This window comes from Triturus cristatus, chromosome 3_1 (genome assembly GCF_964204655.1).
Source record: "Triturus cristatus chromosome 3_1, aTriCri1.1, whole genome shotgun sequence".
Lineage (NCBI taxonomy): Eukaryota > Metazoa > Chordata > Amphibia > Caudata > Salamandridae > Triturus > Triturus cristatus.
The window spans coordinates 556,138,459-556,155,715 of record NC_140583.1 but is presented as its reverse complement, the minus strand read 5'-3'; the positions used below and the strand labels follow the sequence as shown (position 1 = coordinate 556,155,715).

Below are 17,257 nucleotides of genomic sequence, written 5' to 3'. Positions count from 1 at the left end.
ATACCATTTTATGTTTCTGCTTCTCACACTGCGAGAAAGCAGAAGGGTTTGGTTGGGGGCGGGTTGGTGGACGGTCCTGCTTGAGGGCAGGGGAAGAGTGGCTTGCCCACTCTGAGGGCGCTGACTGTTTGGCCAGTCCCAAGGCCAACCAAACCAGTCTTACACACTCTTCAAGCAGCCTACATGGAGACAAGGATAAATATTTTTCATTAAAAAAAAGTGAGTAAGTCGAATTTGGGAAGAATAGCACACATTTTTATGAGATACACGAATGTGATAGGTTTATTTTAAGGAAAAAGTGTAGGTAAAAATAAAGGACAAAAAACGCATCATGATCCAATGGAATGTTTGTGTACTTGCTGGGTGCAGAAAGAAATCATGTTTAGTTTCACTCTTTGACATGTAGGCCTTTTCTTCTTTGAGGTCTTTTTTATCTGCTTTGAGGACTGTCCTCTTGTTGACAGTTCACGGTTATTCGTTTATCTTAGGAACAGATCGAAGAATTCATTATATGATCTCCAAAGGAGGCAGTGAGGCCTTGCTGCAGACCCTAGTAAATATTGGACGAGCTCCAAATCTTGACTACAGCGTCCTTCTACCACTGCTCCGACTTCTAGCTATAGTTGGCCAACGAGGTACTGTAACTTTTGGCATATGTATTTCAATGTTCAAACTGTAATATTACAATCGTAAAATGTTGTTGCTTTGTATTACCTCGCACATGTCTGGGAAATGGAATTCTAGACAGCTCTACAAATATTAGGATTTGCCATTCCCTAAGAGCTAACTCCCAATACCCAGCATTTCCATCCATGCTGACAAACAATGCCTACATTGAGCTAATGAATTACCAAATCTTAGTGACACACAGACTTTTGAACAGCATTCTCTGTCAGTAATATACTCTAAGCCATCAGCCACTAGGTATTTGAGAACTCAGGATAAAGTATCATGTCAAAGGGTATAGAAAACGCTGCAGCACATGCATTAATTAACAATTCACTCTAGGATACCTGAAGGGTAATTAGTCGCTATAACAACATCTAACCAAACTAACGATGCTAGTTAGACCTGGTCTGAATTGAAAGTTAACACTCAAAACAAAAGTCCAAAGTTTCCTGCCTCAGTTTCTGCTTGTCTCGAGACAAAATTAGTATACAGTGAATTCATTGAGTATATTGTAATGCACTAGTAGCTGAAAATGTTTGGTCTCTTTCAATATTGTTTTACAGATGGCAGGTTTGGAGAGAAAGCACAGAAGCTCGAAGCCACTGATATGATGTTGCGCTTGGCAAGGAACAATCTCTCTAGGATGCAGTATCTTACACCCTGCCTGTGGGTGCTGCAAACATATGCTTCAACTGGTATGTATCACCTCAGTCATTGTGTCTCCGTAACTTATCCCTACGCGGTGTCCATCCCTATTATGCATGATAATTGAGCACTTAAAGGATTAAAATGAGTAGAAAATGTTAGGTCCAGTTTGTACTCATTCACCACACAGAATAAAAGAGTTTTGTTTTTCTCTGGGTCCTCCTACCAATGAGATGTCTTTGGCTGTATATGCAAGTAAGAGGAGAATGATTTTTGGTATGCTGTAACTGCCCTTCAATAATATGGTGATCCAGCTGTTCAGTGGTTGTGGCTATCGAAAGGCTCTTAGGGTGGCTCTCTATAGAGGAAGGAAGGCCAAGGTCAATGGTTAACCTTCAAGAGTTACCTGGGGATGCAGGTGATGCAGCGTAAACGCCATAATTTTTACAATCATATATATTATCACCAACTCCAATTTTATACTGAATCTTTATAACCATGCGTTCGGGCTCCATAAGAACATAACAATCAGTTACAATTATCAGGTCCTGTGATGGACCTTTAAGTGGAGCTAATAGGGACTCGATAATGAAAACACGGATGATATTCCCTTTATGAGGACCTATAATAAAGGAAACACCTAACTAAGAATATCTGTCACAATATTTACAAATTCTGTCAATTATCACATTATTAAAGACAAACTCTGATAACTTATCAAGTCACTTTTATGTAATATTTCAGAATATGAATGGTCAATACACAAACACAATCAGAAACAATATAGCTTTCTTAATTTGTTTCAAATGTTACAGGTAAATCACAAGTAAGAGAAATACGGTTTATAACGAATTCATCACATTATCAATGACATGCATGAGTGGAGAGAGTGACAAAATGAAAATTCATTGCAAATATCAATATGTAATTTGGATTTTATACGAACCTAGATCAATGAAAACTAAGCACAACGTGAAATAGTTGAAAACCTAACCCTTTGTCTTAAAAGGTATAGCTTAAGGCAACATCACCAGCCGATGAAGTGCAAAGGTAATCAGGACAGTCTTGGTCATCTATAGCAAGGAAACAGCCAGCCAGAGTAGCACAGAGAACCAGCAGCAGGGGCCCTCCTCTTGAAGAAGCAGCTACTCTAAAAAAGTCTCTTTCATGCACTAGTAATTATACTCTAAATGTTAAATGTCCAACCTCCCTAAAGTATCATTCACAGATTCTTTACGATCTTATTGGTTCTCAAAATAAGGTGATCCTCACTCCATTTGACTCATCAAAGTTCTCTCAAATGGTCCAGTGTAAATATAGAAGATGTCATCCTTCCGCAGAAGCAGGGAAAGAAAATCGCAACATTATACACGTCCTCATTCATACTCCATATCGGTTTACAATATTTGTCGACAAAATCTTTTACAGAAAAATAATATTTAGCTCGGAAAGGAAACTCCTAGAGATTACTTTGTGCACAGCTAAACAAACTAAACAGAATTCTAAAACTGGTGAATGACTTAATACATTTCTTCCGAGGCCTACATTTTAGGAAAATCGCTCCAGCAAGATTGTGAGGCCTTCACAGGAAAACCATCAACTGCAACCCAACAGTTTTTCTAGGAAATAAAACACCATCATAAATCAAATATAAAGAAAACACATAAGGAAATCATTATGGCAAAGATTCATTATTCCGAATTAACCCATAAGCATAATCTACCTAAGATCATTAATAATTATTATCTCTCTTATATTATGAAAATAGGAAAAATAAGCATTTCAAAAAACATTTTCCATAAGTGTTTTTGTTATTCATAATTCTACATGCAAGCTTTTATAAAATGCATCATTGTATTTCAAATCTCCCCCTCATAATGTTTTAGTCCACGTAAAGAATATAAAATAAAAATTCTTCATTTATTCATGCTTTTTGCATGTCTAATGCTACTTTCATTACTACACATGTTGTAGTTTGTCTTGCCCTATTTTTACGTAAACATATTTAAAGTCACCTGTGTTAATTATCTTCACGCCATTAGTCGTTTGTTTTGTTATTAACACAAATATGAGTAGATTTGATCAAGCAGGATTTAATTAGCAAAAACCATGCATCATCACAGGGAACAATAAGGCATAATTCCATATAGTCAAGAGATCAAAACATAAACTCAGATCCAGTCAGAGGCAGATATGAAGGAAGTAAAAAAAGGTAGGTAGATACCACTAAAGGCTCAAGGATGAAATATGTGAAATTCAGATAAAAACGCGCCTAACTATCTAACAGCGTTTAGGATTGAGTCCCTCTAATAAAGATTCATTGGGAGGGTCAATTAAAGCACATGGTAGTGAAAAAATGTTAACATTCTAGGTGTTTCTAGATCCCAAGCTTTTCACTAGACTAGGATCAATGGCTATGACAGACCACTAGTGGACCATGCCAACATAAGATAGTAATTGGACCCTGTGAAGTAACAACATCGTTTAAAAAATATATGGACTAGAAGTGTGTGAAATTTGCATAATTTGCTTTCGTGTAATTGCATGAAAGATCATGAACATTGTACAAAATTATGCATAAGTATTAAGGTGACCAGGCTCCCGAATATGCCTGCACGGTCCCGGTTTTTCGCCAGCTGTCCCAGCAGATTTTAGGATATTAATCTCAAGTTCCGGTTTTTAGAGTGGACCGCCTTAAAACATTGGGAGGTATCTTTTTATGTTTTGCAAAGCAGGGATAGTTAGCAGCTGTTATAAGAAAGCAATTTAATTAACAGGCATGCTACAGGCTTTAAAAATGTCATATTATGTTTATTCTTACTGCCTCATCTGTAATTTTCTGCTAAGGATCACTGTCATTCTGTGCGATGGGTTGAAGTAAAATTGTAGTCCTTCTTCTATTTTTGGAAAATGTCACAGTTTTTGGCTTTAAAATTCTAGTCACCCATGGAAGTATACAAAATTCAAATCCATCATTTAGTAGTACAGTTTAGTGGCAAATGCATCCCGCATCAGTTAATCTAAGGACGAATTTGACTTGAAGAAAATAGCACAGTATACCCAACGTTGTGGTCATGCATGCAGGGTCAGCTCCACTATGTGGGCGGAGGAGCGTCTCCCTACTGCATTCTCGCAGTGCAAGAAGCAGAAACATAAAATGGTATAAATACTATTTTATGTTTCTGCTTCTCGCACTGCAAGAAAGCAGAAGAAGAGTTTGGTTGGGGACAGGCAGGTGGGTGGGTCGGGGAGGAGTGGCTAGCCCAATGTTGTGGGTGCTGACTGTTTGGTCAGCCCCAGGGCTTACCAAACCAGTCATGCACACTCTGCCCTTTTGTCCATGTAGGCTGCATGCTGCCTGCATGGAGAAAACGGCTTCCCCATAGATGTCTGTGAGGTCCGCATCTCAGCCAATCACAACGCTTCCATTGCTTAGGGGAGGAGAAGGAATCTGCCTGCAGCTTCTTCCTGCGAGGGCAATACGGGACCTGACCACCAAAGGTAAGTTTTTATTTTTTATTTGTATTTAAAATTAATGCCCCCCTCGCTGCGTGACCCCCGTCCTCCCACCCATGAGTCATGACGGCCGCGACTGCATACATGTTGTTCCCGAGTTCCTGTGCTATGATTTTGCTGCAGAAAGGAAACCGGAGTGATGAGTAGGTTCCTGCAGGAGAAAGTGCTTTTTCGGAGTTAAAGCAAACTATTCAGACATTGAGTCAGGACAACAGGTTCTTGTGGTCGAATCCATTGTAGCAGATTTGTGGAGTAGATCTCTCAAGGTGTATCAGCTTGGCAAACTCTTGTGAAATACTTGTAAATAGAAAATGCAGTGGGCGGGAGAAAGCGCACCAGGATGCATCATCCCAAATGCAAAAATCGCGATTTAAGGAATTGCTAAATTTGCGATGACTTAAATTGCGATTGCATTTAAGGAATTGCAAATTGCGATTCCATAAATGCAATGCATTAACCATTAAAAGTTTGTGATTTGGCAAATAGGAATCGCAAATTACTGTCAATCTCAAGTTGATGGTAATTTGTGATTTCTTTAAAAATTGCACTAAAGTGCATTTTTCAAAGTCCCATGTTAGACACACACATGCCTGTGCAACATGTGGATAAATTGTATTTCAGGGGTGCAACAGGGTGTCTTTTTGGCACCCTTGCACTCTTGAAATTGCATCCACAATTTGCGAGTACCTTTTGGGTACTCACAAATTGCGTGTGCAATTCCCATTCATTCCTATGGGCCCATAGGAATGAATTGGAAGCAATTCCTTTATTGCGACTAGCAATTTGCGATCTGAGACTCTGTCTAGTTGTACTATATGGTGGCTTCGCTATGATGACTCGTAATACATAGCAACATATGTTATTTGGAAAAGTTACTTTAAGCTGAAGTAAAACTCAGCCATGGAATTGTCGCTGATTATGCAATATCCCCCCCTCCTTGTATTCTCCTCCCCCAGTCACAGGTTCTCCTTTACAGGTTTCGTTTGACATTGTGGTGAGCTCAAGCCTGGGCTGTAACATAATACTTGAGCAGGGGCTTAGGAAGGGGCTATTTTGTATTCCACATAATATCTAGAATGAAGTGGTGCCTTAACCCTCAATTCTAAACATGCTCTCCAGCTCGTGTTTTTGTTGTACAAACCAATTGCCTGATGATCACAGCTGTTCCCATAATAACTACAGATTAAGGTTTCATTGTATGCCCCTGGGAACTCAGTAGATCTCGGATGCCTGGCTTCCTTCTTTGTTGGTAGATATTCAAGATTGTTTGGTGCAGCAGTTGGTGTTTGTGTGCCTTAAAAGTGTAGTAATTGTTGTGTCACAGAGGTCGTATGTAATTTTGGAGAAAAACGCAGGTCCCTTTCTTTGCAAATAGCTGCATTTGTTGCCTTGATGATGTGCGTTGAAGGAGTGAATTTCGCTCTTTTATTTTTTAAATCGCATGTTGGTTTACGAGAAATTGTTATTCTCCTTTTATTTATCCAGTCGCCACAGGAGTCACCCTTGGACTTAAAGGAGCCCTGGAACTGCTTTATAAAGTCATCACTCCGTTCAACAGGAGGCACAGCCAGACAATCAAGTAGGCTTGCAATTTTAATTAACAGCGCTTTATAGGCTACTCCAGAATGCAGTTCTCCTCAATGATATGCTAATGAAAGTACTTTTGAGATATATGCATTCATACACTATGAGTTCAAGTTGTTTTTTTCGTTTGAAGACCTTTAGGGTCCAGCAGAGGTGTTTTGTTGGATAAACTTTATATTAAGCATCTGTCATTTCGGCTGAATCCACTCCTGAATATAGTTCAGCATCAACCCGGACTGCCTCTTTGATATTGCTCAATCAACCGCAAATAAAAGTCCTTACACTCAAACTTGAGGAAGTATAGGCTAAATTGACATTTAAATATAGAATCTGTGTAATATAAACAATCCACCAAAACTGGTTAAACACTTTCACAGAATGTAGGAAGCAATGAACAACACCTTGAGAGAAGTCATCCAACTATTTCAGAGTTTGTAAAATGGGTCAGTGACTTAAATGCTCGTTAGTGACATGTGTGGTGATCTTTAGGCCATGAGTCTGAATGCCGACATACAGACTCAGCCTTTCATCTGTCTGTCCCTGGTTGGCGCCCCTTAAAAAGGGCAATAGTAATGCTATTTACAGTGTTAAGAAATTTACTCTAGAGCTCTAGATTATAATTGTTTTTTACTGAATGTTATTCAAACAAAATGTTACAGGATTCTAATTCCATGCAATGGTTGCAAACTAGAAAAGACTTGATTTAATTTAAGCTGCTGCTCTCTTCACTGCTCAGACATTGGATGAGTCTTTGGAGAGTTACCCTCGCCACCACCTTGAAAACACTTTACATACAAGACCAGTAGTGGCTCCTCGGCTAAGGCAAAGGAGAGTCGCCTCACTGCTCAAAAGGAAAAATAAAATGATAATAACGTATCTTTATTATAATTGTATTTTCCCTATTGCAGTCAGTAGTGCAGGAGGTGCTGGGGAGCAGGGGAGGAGTGATATGCACTCCTAAGTGCACATGAACTGTTTGGCTGGCCCTCTTGGGCTGACCAAAGATTGATGGAGAGAGCCTGTGCATGTTCCTACCAGGCTGCATTACACAGCCTAGTGAGGAACATGCACAGGCTCCCAGTTCCAGTCTGAGCGCCGATCCACGGCACTCAGACCAATCACAACACTGCATTACAGCATTCCGATTGGTTCAGGGGAGCCTGTGTGCCCGGGTGCTTTCTGCTTCCGGCCGGGACAGCAAGATGAAGAGGACGGAGGAGAGGCGCTGGCCGGCTGTTGAAGTAAGTCCTTTTTTTAATTTAGATTCCTCTCCCTACCCGCCGCACCACCTCCGTAAGGTAGCGGCCACTAGTGGACAAGACAAGAGGACTTCACAATATCATGCACTTAGAATTAGGTTATGTAATTCTCAGATGTGCCTATATCCAACACAAATATATCGAACCATTACCTCCTCAACTCTAACGCTTCTCATTCATTACTAAATTTGAGGTGTGTCCATCTTCATGAGGCTCCACATGACCTTTTAAATCCTTAGTTAACCAAAAACTACACATCTTTCTTTCACACCTGTACCTATGCCATGTCCACTAAAACAGGCAATAAAAGGAAAAGAGCCACTCACCTCCTCTTGTTTTTAGGTCTCAACTACAAACATCTTATAGCTGCCTGTTATTGAAGACCTATTGTGGACAATACCGACTCTTATAGTGTATTTTTGGTGAGCGTATTGCTTCCTATCGGTTTGTTTTCATGTCAATCTCATTTGCTTCCTTCTTATTCACTGCTCACCAGTGGTGGCTGGTGGAATTTAAATGTGGCGGGGCATTTCTTTTTATGCTTTTAACACGCCGGAGCGTTTCACTTAAGCACTTCAGTATATCACTATATTGAGAGGCATTTATTAAAACTGGTAATAAATGCCTCTCAATATAGTGACATAAACTGATCTACTAAAGTGAAACGCTCCTACATGCTAAAAGCATACAAGAGACTGGAGCACTTTTAAATATGTAAGTTCTGGATGTGTGCATCCTCAACTGACATATTTAGAAGTGCTCTCTTGTATCCTTTTAACATGCAGGAGCGTTTCACCTTATTATATCAGTTTATACCATTATAATGAGAGGCATTTTTTAAACTGTTAATAAGTGCCTCTTAATATAGTGATATAAACTGATCTACTAAAGTGAAACGCTCCCGCATGTTAAAAGAATACAAAGGAGCACATTATATTCACAAGATCAGGATGCACTGCTGTGCCAGCCTGCTATTTATTTTGTTTCAAAAACAGTAAAAATGAACCACAGGTTGGCAGGCATGATGGAAGGCCTGCACCTACACCCACGATCCCACATACCTGGCAAATTAATGTTGTTTGAGATCACAGAGACTGTCACCTCGGGTCCCTTGCCTGCAATCCTTACCAGGCTGAAAGCAACACCCTATACTACCACATCACAGGTGACGAGTGGGAAAGGATGTTGCTTCCAGCCTGTGAAAGTGACGCTTGAGCATGTGTTCCTTCCAAAAGTGCCTGGATGCCTGACTCTCATCAAAGCAGGTGGGAGAGGCAGCCACGCACTGAGGCAGTACCCGGCACTGGCTTAAAGCCCTTATTTAATTAAAATTTAAAAATAAAAAGCTTATGTGAATGATAATTGCTCTAGGCAATTACCATTCACATAACTTGAAAATCAAGGTGGGCTAGCGCCCTGGTGCCCTCTAGTGGCAGTCACTGTTGCTTCTCACATTCCAGGAACTACTTTTTCTTTGGCTCGTTGCAGTACATATGTTTTCTTGCTTCCTTCCCATCTTCTTCTCTCCATGTTGCCTTCCCTGTGCTAAGTTCATCTATTGCTTCTCTTCTCTTCCCAATTCTTCTCAGATTTTTGTCATTTTCTTTAATATGAGACCCCAACCACCGTGCCTTTATTGCTCCCCCCAGTGTGTTTTATATTCCCTTTGCTGCTTTGTGCATTTACTTTCCCTCTCACCCCTTGTGCACTCCACAGCTACTCCCCCGCAACTGCCTCTCATGTTTTTTAAATGTACTTTTCTTTTTCTTTGTGGGCCCATTAGCTGCAATGTGTTGTGGACCTCTTCTTTTTGAATATGCACACGCTTTAACTTATTTTTTTATTCGCAGCTCAGAACAAAAATATAGCAGCCATATCATGCCATATGCGCAAATGCATGGTAATGCTTGCACGTTTGAGCATCATCATGCTGGGCTGCTTTTGAGTTGAGATGGAAAGGCACATACATGATGAAGCCCATGTGTGTACGCATCATAGTGCTGTTGTTAGAAATAGGATTTCTGGTTGGCTAAGGCTTGCACAAAGCCAGGCAGAAACCATCACTCTAGTCAGGGCGAGGGAGTTACACGCTGAAGATAACCCCTGCTCACCCCCTTGGTAGCTTGGCATGAGCAGTCGGGCTTATCCCAGAGGCAATGTATGTAAAGCATTTGCGCAACACACACACATACACATACACACAGCAGCAACACACTAGGCACACCACAATAGAAACTCCACACATGGTTACATAAAAATAGCCTTTGTATTATCCAAAACACATTAGATCATAACCACACATATAAACTGTGTCAACTGGCACTAGGCAATATTCACAGGGGACTATATACAGGACAGGGCCAATTGGGCCACTGTCAAAACCATCACAATGCAGATAGTAAACATAAAACACAACTAGTAACTACTGGTTCAATAATGACCTCAGCATTATCACATTAGGCGTAAAACACATTAGGCCCCAAACCTCATTAGCATAAACACATTACGCAATAAGACCTCATAGCCTAACTACATTATGAAATATCTGTAGGCATGAACACCTTAGGCATAAACAATTTGACATAAACACATTATGCAATAAAACGCAGTGCACCAGAGTGCACTGGCCAGGTGCATACATCACCTTAGAAACTGACCCCCAGGCCAATTAGCCTTTTACTTGGGCTCAAATGCCCTTTGTCCAGATAGTCAGGGCTTGGATTGTGGGGTGCTTTTCACCCCCTCCTTGTCACCAACAAAATGCCCCCAATGGAAAAAGGAACTGGCACCACCGTGCCTCTTGAGCCCACATTACCCGGACACTCTCAGTGCCACACCGCAACTCTTTGGAAAATGGATCAGCACTCGCGGTGCTCTAGGGTGAGCCCCCACTCCGGGACTCTCTAACACCAAATTGCCCCCTCGATGAAGCTGCCCGCAATTGTGGTGTAGCTGTGAATAGTAAACAAAATGCCCCCAGCACCCAAGAAGGGTGTTGCTTTTGGCCCTGTCCTCAGGCAGGTCGCCCCCCAAGCCGCCACACGGTCCTCTGGTGATGCTGCCCAGCTGAGCACTACCGCCTCGCTCCTGCCACCACTTGTGTCTGCTGTGTAAGTCCTTTTTCCTCCTGCTGCCCGTTCTGTTTTGATCCCCCCCACTGCTGTGCCCTTTGTTGCCCGCTTTGTATGCATCTCACCCCACTGTCGTGACTTTTGTGACCTTTGCTGCCCGTTTTTTATTCTTCTCACCCCACTGTTGGGACCTTTGTGCCCCCTCCCCCATGTTTTCACCTTTTGTCCCTTTCACCCCGTTTACATTTTGTGTCCCCTTGCCCGTTTTTTCTTCTGTGCCACTTCCCTCTCTCCCGCCACTGCGTCCCTGCGGCCCCGCCCCCCGCTGTCCCCATTCGCCACCCCGCTCCCGCCTCCCAGCTGCTCCTCCCTCCCACAGCCCTTCATATGGCGGCCGCGCGCAGCGGGCACGCCGAAGGCGCGTCAAAGGTGCGCCCGTCTGCACCCGTCCACGCCTGGACCGCGCCCAGTGCCAGTACCCCTGGCCCCCGTCGGAACCAAGGAACTCAACTGAGATACAACTCCGGCACCCTCAACGCACTCAACACCGGACAACCACCCGCCTGCAACCAAGCCACCCCGAAGCGCACCCACGGACCCTTCACCTGCCTAGCCTGCAAATTCACATGCCTCCGAACCTGCAGACCGCCCACCGGAACCAACATCAACAACAACCACCTCAAGTGCATCCTCCTCAACACACGCTCCATCCAAAAGCACGCCATCGAACTCTGGGACCTCCTCGACACAACAGCACCAGATGTCGCCTTCCTCACGGAAACCTGGATGAACGTTTCCTCGGCCCCCGACATCGCCATAGCCATCCCGGACGGCTACAAGATCACCCGGAAGGACCGCGTCAACCAACCCGGAGGAGGAATCGCCATCATCTACAGGAACACCATCAACATCACGACCAACGCCGAAGACACACTCTCCGCCGCCGAACACCTACACTTCCAGATTCACACCGACCCCAAGACCACCCTTAGAGGAACGCTCATCTACAGACCCCCGGGCCCGTGCACACAATTCAGCGAAACCATCGCCGACTTCATCAGCCCGGCCACCCTAGCCTCACCAGAATACATCCTCCTAGGGAACCTGAACTTCCACCTGGAGAAAAACAATGACAACAACACCACCACCCTGCTCGACAACCTTGCCAACCTCGGACTCAAACAACTGGTGAACACCCCCACCCACCTCACTGGCCACACGCTCGACCCCATCTTCTCCGCCAGCAACCACGTCTCCTTCAGCCACTCCACCGAACTACACTGGACCGACCACAGATGCATCCACTTCACCTTCAAAAAGACTACATCCCACCACCACACACAACAAATCCCCCGAAGATGCTGGAGCAAAATCACCACAGATCAACTCCTCTCATCACTAAGCCAGAACCTGCCAACCGACACCACTGACACCAACGACACAGCCCACAACCTCGCACAGTGGATCACCCACTGCGCCGATGACCTCACTCCACTGAAGAACCACCCAGGCAAGACCGGCAACAGGAAAACCCCGTGGTTCACAGACGCCCTCAAAGAAATCCTTCCGAACCCTCGAAAAAACCTTGCGCCACGAACAAACTACAGAAAACATGACAGCCCTCAAGAACGCCACCCGCGAACACCACCAGCTGATCCGCACCACCAAAAGGACATCTTTCAAAGAGCGACTAGACAACAACACCCACAACAGCAAGGAACTCTTCAACATCGTCAAAGAGCTCTCAAACCCCAGTGCCAGCAACAACGACATCACACCGTCACAAGAACTCTGCAACTCCCTCGCCACGTTCTTCCACCGAAAGATCACAGATATACACGACAGCTTCGGACCCCAGACTCCGCCTCCAGTCACCGAACCAGCGACCCCCACCACCACCCTCAGTGCCTGGACCCCCATCAGCACTGAAGACACCACCAACGTCATCAACTCCATCCACTCCGGCTCCCCCTCTGACCCTTGCCCCATCATATCTTCAACAAAGCCGACACCATCATCGCACCCCATCTCCGGAATGTCATAAACATCTCCTTCGCGTCAGCCACATTCCCCGAGAGCTGGAAGCATGCAGAAATCCACACCCTTCTGAAGAAACCCACAGTGGACCCAAAAGACCTCAAGAACTTCCGCCCCATCTCTCTTCTCCTCTTCCCGGCTAAAGTCATCGAGAAGACCATCAATAAACAGCTGACTGCTTTCCTCGAGGCAAACAACTCGCTCGACCCATCCCAGTCCGGATTTCGAGCCAACCACAGCACCGAGACTGCCCTCATCACAGCCACCGATGACATCAGGACCCTAATGGACAACGGAGAAACGACCGCCCTCATCCTCCTGGACCTCTCGGTAGCCTTTGAAACCGTATGCCATCGCACCCTAATATCCCGCCTCTTCAACACCGGGATCCAAGGAAAGGCCCTGGACTGGATCACCTCGTTCCTCTCCGACAGTACCCAGAGAGTTCGCCTCCCTCCCTTCCGCTCAGCGGCCACCGAGATCATCTGCGGCGTACCCCAACGCTCCTCGCTGAGCCCAACCCTCTTCAATATCTACATGAGCCCCCTGGCCGCCATCACACGCAAACACAACATCAACATCATCTCCTACGCCGACGACACCCAACTGATACTCTCCCTCACCAAAGACCCAGCCACCGCCAAAACCAACCTACAGGAAGGAATGAAAGACGTCGCAAAATGGATGAAGCTCAGTCGCCTGAAGCTGAACTCAGACAAGACGGAGGTCCTCATCCTCGGACAAACCCCTTCCCCCTTGGAACCACTCCTGGTGGCCCACAGCGCTGGGCTCCGCGCCGACACCCTCGGACCACGCACGCAACCTGGGATTCATCCTGGACTCCTCCCTCACGATGACCAAGCAAGTCAACGCCGTCTCGTCCTCTTGCTTCAACACCCTGCGCATACTCCGGAAAATCGTCAGGTGGATCCCCACCGAAACCAGAAAGACCGTCACCCAGGCCCTCATCACCAGCCGCCTGGACTACGGAAACGCCCTATACGCAGGAACCACTGCCAAACTTCAGAAACGACTACAACCCATACAGAACGCCTCCGCACGTCTCATCCTCAACATTCCTCGCCACAGCCACATATCTTTCCACCTGGAAAACCTGCACTGGCTCCCTGTCAGCAAGAGGATCACGTTCAGGCTCCTCACCCACACACACAAAGCGCTCCACGACATGGGCCCCGAATACCTCAACAACCGCCTCCCATTCTACACTCCCACTCGCCAACTCCGCTCCGCCAGCCTCACCCTCGCCACCGTCCCACGGATTCGCAGATCCACCACCGGAAGAAGATCGTTCTCCTACCTGGCAGTCAAAACATGGAACTCCCTCCCCGCACACCTACGAATGACCCAGGACCATCTCACCTTCAGGAAACACCTCAAGACCCGGCTTTTCGAGCAGTAGCAGCACCCCCCCCTCCCTTCAGCGCCTTGAGACCCTCGCGTGTGAGTAGCGCGCTCTATAAATGTTTTGATTGATTGATTAATTGCTGCTCATCACCACTGCGGCCCGGGCCTAAATGACCAGAGGCTCAGCCCCACTCACCGGGACTTGGTTGCTGCCTGTCTTCCTGTTTTGCGGCGGGAGTGAAGTTTCTGCAGTAGCGCGGGCTGCTTACCTGACACCTTGCCCACAGTCAGGCACTGCCGCTTGGGCTCCGGTGATAGCCCCGTCCTGCCCTCAGCACTCGCTTCTCTTTCTGGCCTCGCCTACTACCAGGCTCTCACTGCCTGTCTTCCGGCCTGGGCATGGGCCATCCACTTATGGGGCAAAGTCTCCTGCTTCTCCTTCGCGCCAATGGGTCCCACCCACAGTCAGGCCTTCACTGCCTGACTTCCGGTCTGTTCTGATTCTCGGAACAAATTCTCTGTTGTTTTTCACCGAATGTCGCAATCCCTTGCTCTGCGCCTTTTCGGGTGATCCCCGACCGGGATCCCCTACCACTTGTCTCTGCCTCTGCCATACTGGGCTCTCTCCTCCACATGGGAGCCCCGACCTGAACCAAGCCCGGGCGGAATGTTGAGCCCACTTCTAGGGCTCAAAAAGAGGAAAAAGCGCTCAACATGTGCTTTACCAGGGCAATAGTAAAAAAAAGTAAAGCGCTCGTCCTGCGTCAAGTTTCCCCACCTATAGGGCAGACCACACAGCCCAGGTAGGTCACAAAAAGGCAGGGACCAGGCACCACAGGTAGGCCAGCATGCAGGACTCCTTAGTAAGGAGGGGGGAAGCTCCCTGAGCCACCCCCAGTCAGCAGGGGCTTGGCCCCAAACGGCGATTCCTCCTGGTAGGGTGTTCCTCAGGTCTTAAGCACACAGCAACACATCTTCATGGGGTCACAGCTCCAATATTTATATCAGCATTTGCTTTGTCTGCCCTGGCACAGGGCTTGGGGGAACCAGCCTAAACTGGTTCTGAGGGGTTTTGGAGCACTTTGTTGACAAGGCTCCTCTTCCCCTTTATCAGGTCGGGGCTTGTCATCAGACACACTAAGGGGGGGCGGAGCCAGCATTCATATAAGCAGGCACAGACCTATTCAGGGTCAGGGGACTACTCCTCTCACTACTTCAAAATGCAGATGCCCTATTCAGCCTAGTGCTGACTCACCCTGCCCCTCACCAGCCCTTGTCACTCCAAAGCCAGACATGCAATCCACATCAGGCAGGCAGACAAATAGCACACAGAAATGCCTACTTCTAAAAGTGTCATTTATAAAATAGCTAGAATAAATCTGCATACACCATTGCGTAGCATTTATTATTACTATTCCAAACATACCAAACTTGACCACGCTGTTCCTCTCATATCAGGAATTACCACTGAAACACTTATCAGGGAATCCCCAATGCATTCCTATGGGAGGGCAGCCTCACAGTAGTGCGAAACCAAAATGGCTGTTTGTCACTACGAGGACATGTCACACACTTAAGGTACATATCCTACCTTTTACCTACAATGCACCCTGCCCATAGGGCTAGCTAGGGCCTACCTTAGGCGTGACTGACATGTAGTCAAAGGGGGGTCACAGACATGGTATACACTTTAGGTGTCATGTTACAGCTGCAGTAACACTGCGTGCACAGGCCCTGCATTGGCAGAGGCCTGGGATAGGTTTGAAAGGATGCTTTGGTGCGTGGCGCAATCAGCGCTGCAAGCCCACCAGTAGCATTTAATTTACCAGCCTTAGGTATATGAGATACCACTTTACAAGGGACTGACAGATAAATTAAAATAAATATGCCACACAGGTGTAGACCAATCCTTAACATATTTTCCGCAGAGCGCACATGTACTTTACACTGAACAGCAGTGCTAAAATGCCCAGAGTCCTAAAACCACCAACACCATGTCAAAAAAAGGCTAGGAGGAAAGCAAAACGTTTAGGGATTACCCTGCAAAAAGGGCAAAGTCCAACAGCTGTTTTTTGCAGATGCTGTACAGCATCAGCAAAACTGCATGTATTTTTCATTTTGTAAAGATGTACAGCATTGCCAAAGAGCATTGGCAAAGAAAGTGGGTCTACTTTAGCAACCCCAATAGGTCTGTGTTAGACCTGTCATCCTTGGTGTGGTTTCCCCCTAACATTTTGCCTTCAACCTTTAGTTTTACTGACTTTGTTTTTTGGGGCAGTAGGACTCTTTACCACTGTTAAGCAGTGCTAAAGTGCTTGTGCTCTTTCCCTAAAACATGGTAACATTGGCTTATACCCAATTGGCATATTTAATTTACTTATAAGTCCCTGGTAGAGTGGCACTACATGAGCCGAGAGCCTGTAAATGTGATGATAACAGTAGGCCTCCAGCAATACATCTCAGGCCTGACATTGCAATGCTTGTGTGTGCAGTTTAAACTGCAATTTCGACCTGGTAGAATAACCCTTTTGCCAGTCCCAAACCTTCCATTTTAATGCATATAAGTCACCTCTAGAGTTGGCCCTGGACAGCCATAAGGGCAGGGTGTAATGTATTAAAAAAGTTGGACATGTTTTTTTAAGTCTTACGTGTCCTGGTGGTGAAAAACTCTTTACATTTGTTTTTCACTACTGCAAGGCCTATCTCTCTCATAGGATAACATGGTTGTTGTGTTATTATATTTTATAAGTGTAATTTCTAAATGAGAAGAGATAACCAGTTTATGTTTGGTGTCTCTGGAATCAAAATTTAAAATCCAAACATATGGTGAAGTTGGATACTAAATTTCAATTTTTAGAAAGGTGGCAGTTTCTTGCCTTAGCTTGGTGCCTGCAGCCTTTATCTGAGCCACATGACTGGGTGTGGGTGACAGTTGGGGTTTGTGTATTCCTTCTAGACAGCCATACACAATGGGAGCTTAGGTGTTTCTGGATGGGCCATCACCAGCAGGATGGGAGGGAGGAGCTGGCCACAGCTCCACTTACACTTAAATAGGCTGTTTCCTGTCTCCCCACAAAGGGCTGCATACCTCCCTGTAGTGAGTCTGGAGCA

At 45.5% G+C, this 17,257-nt stretch overlaps 1 protein-coding gene across 1 annotated transcript in view; it reads left to right on the top strand.

Annotated features, from left to right (window-relative positions):
- Nucleotides 1–17,257, top strand: part of AGBL1 (AGBL carboxypeptidase 1) — a 3,971,795-nt gene that overhangs the window by 326,663 nt on the left and 3,627,875 nt on the right. The window contains exons 3-5 of the mRNA XM_085644473.1: nt 489–635; nt 1,233–1,364; nt 6,316–6,409. Coding sequence (XP_085500599.1) covers nt 489–635; nt 1,233–1,364; nt 6,316–6,409 — 373 coding nt within the window. The remainder of the gene's footprint in view (nt 1–488; nt 636–1,232; nt 1,365–6,315; nt 6,410–17,257) is intronic.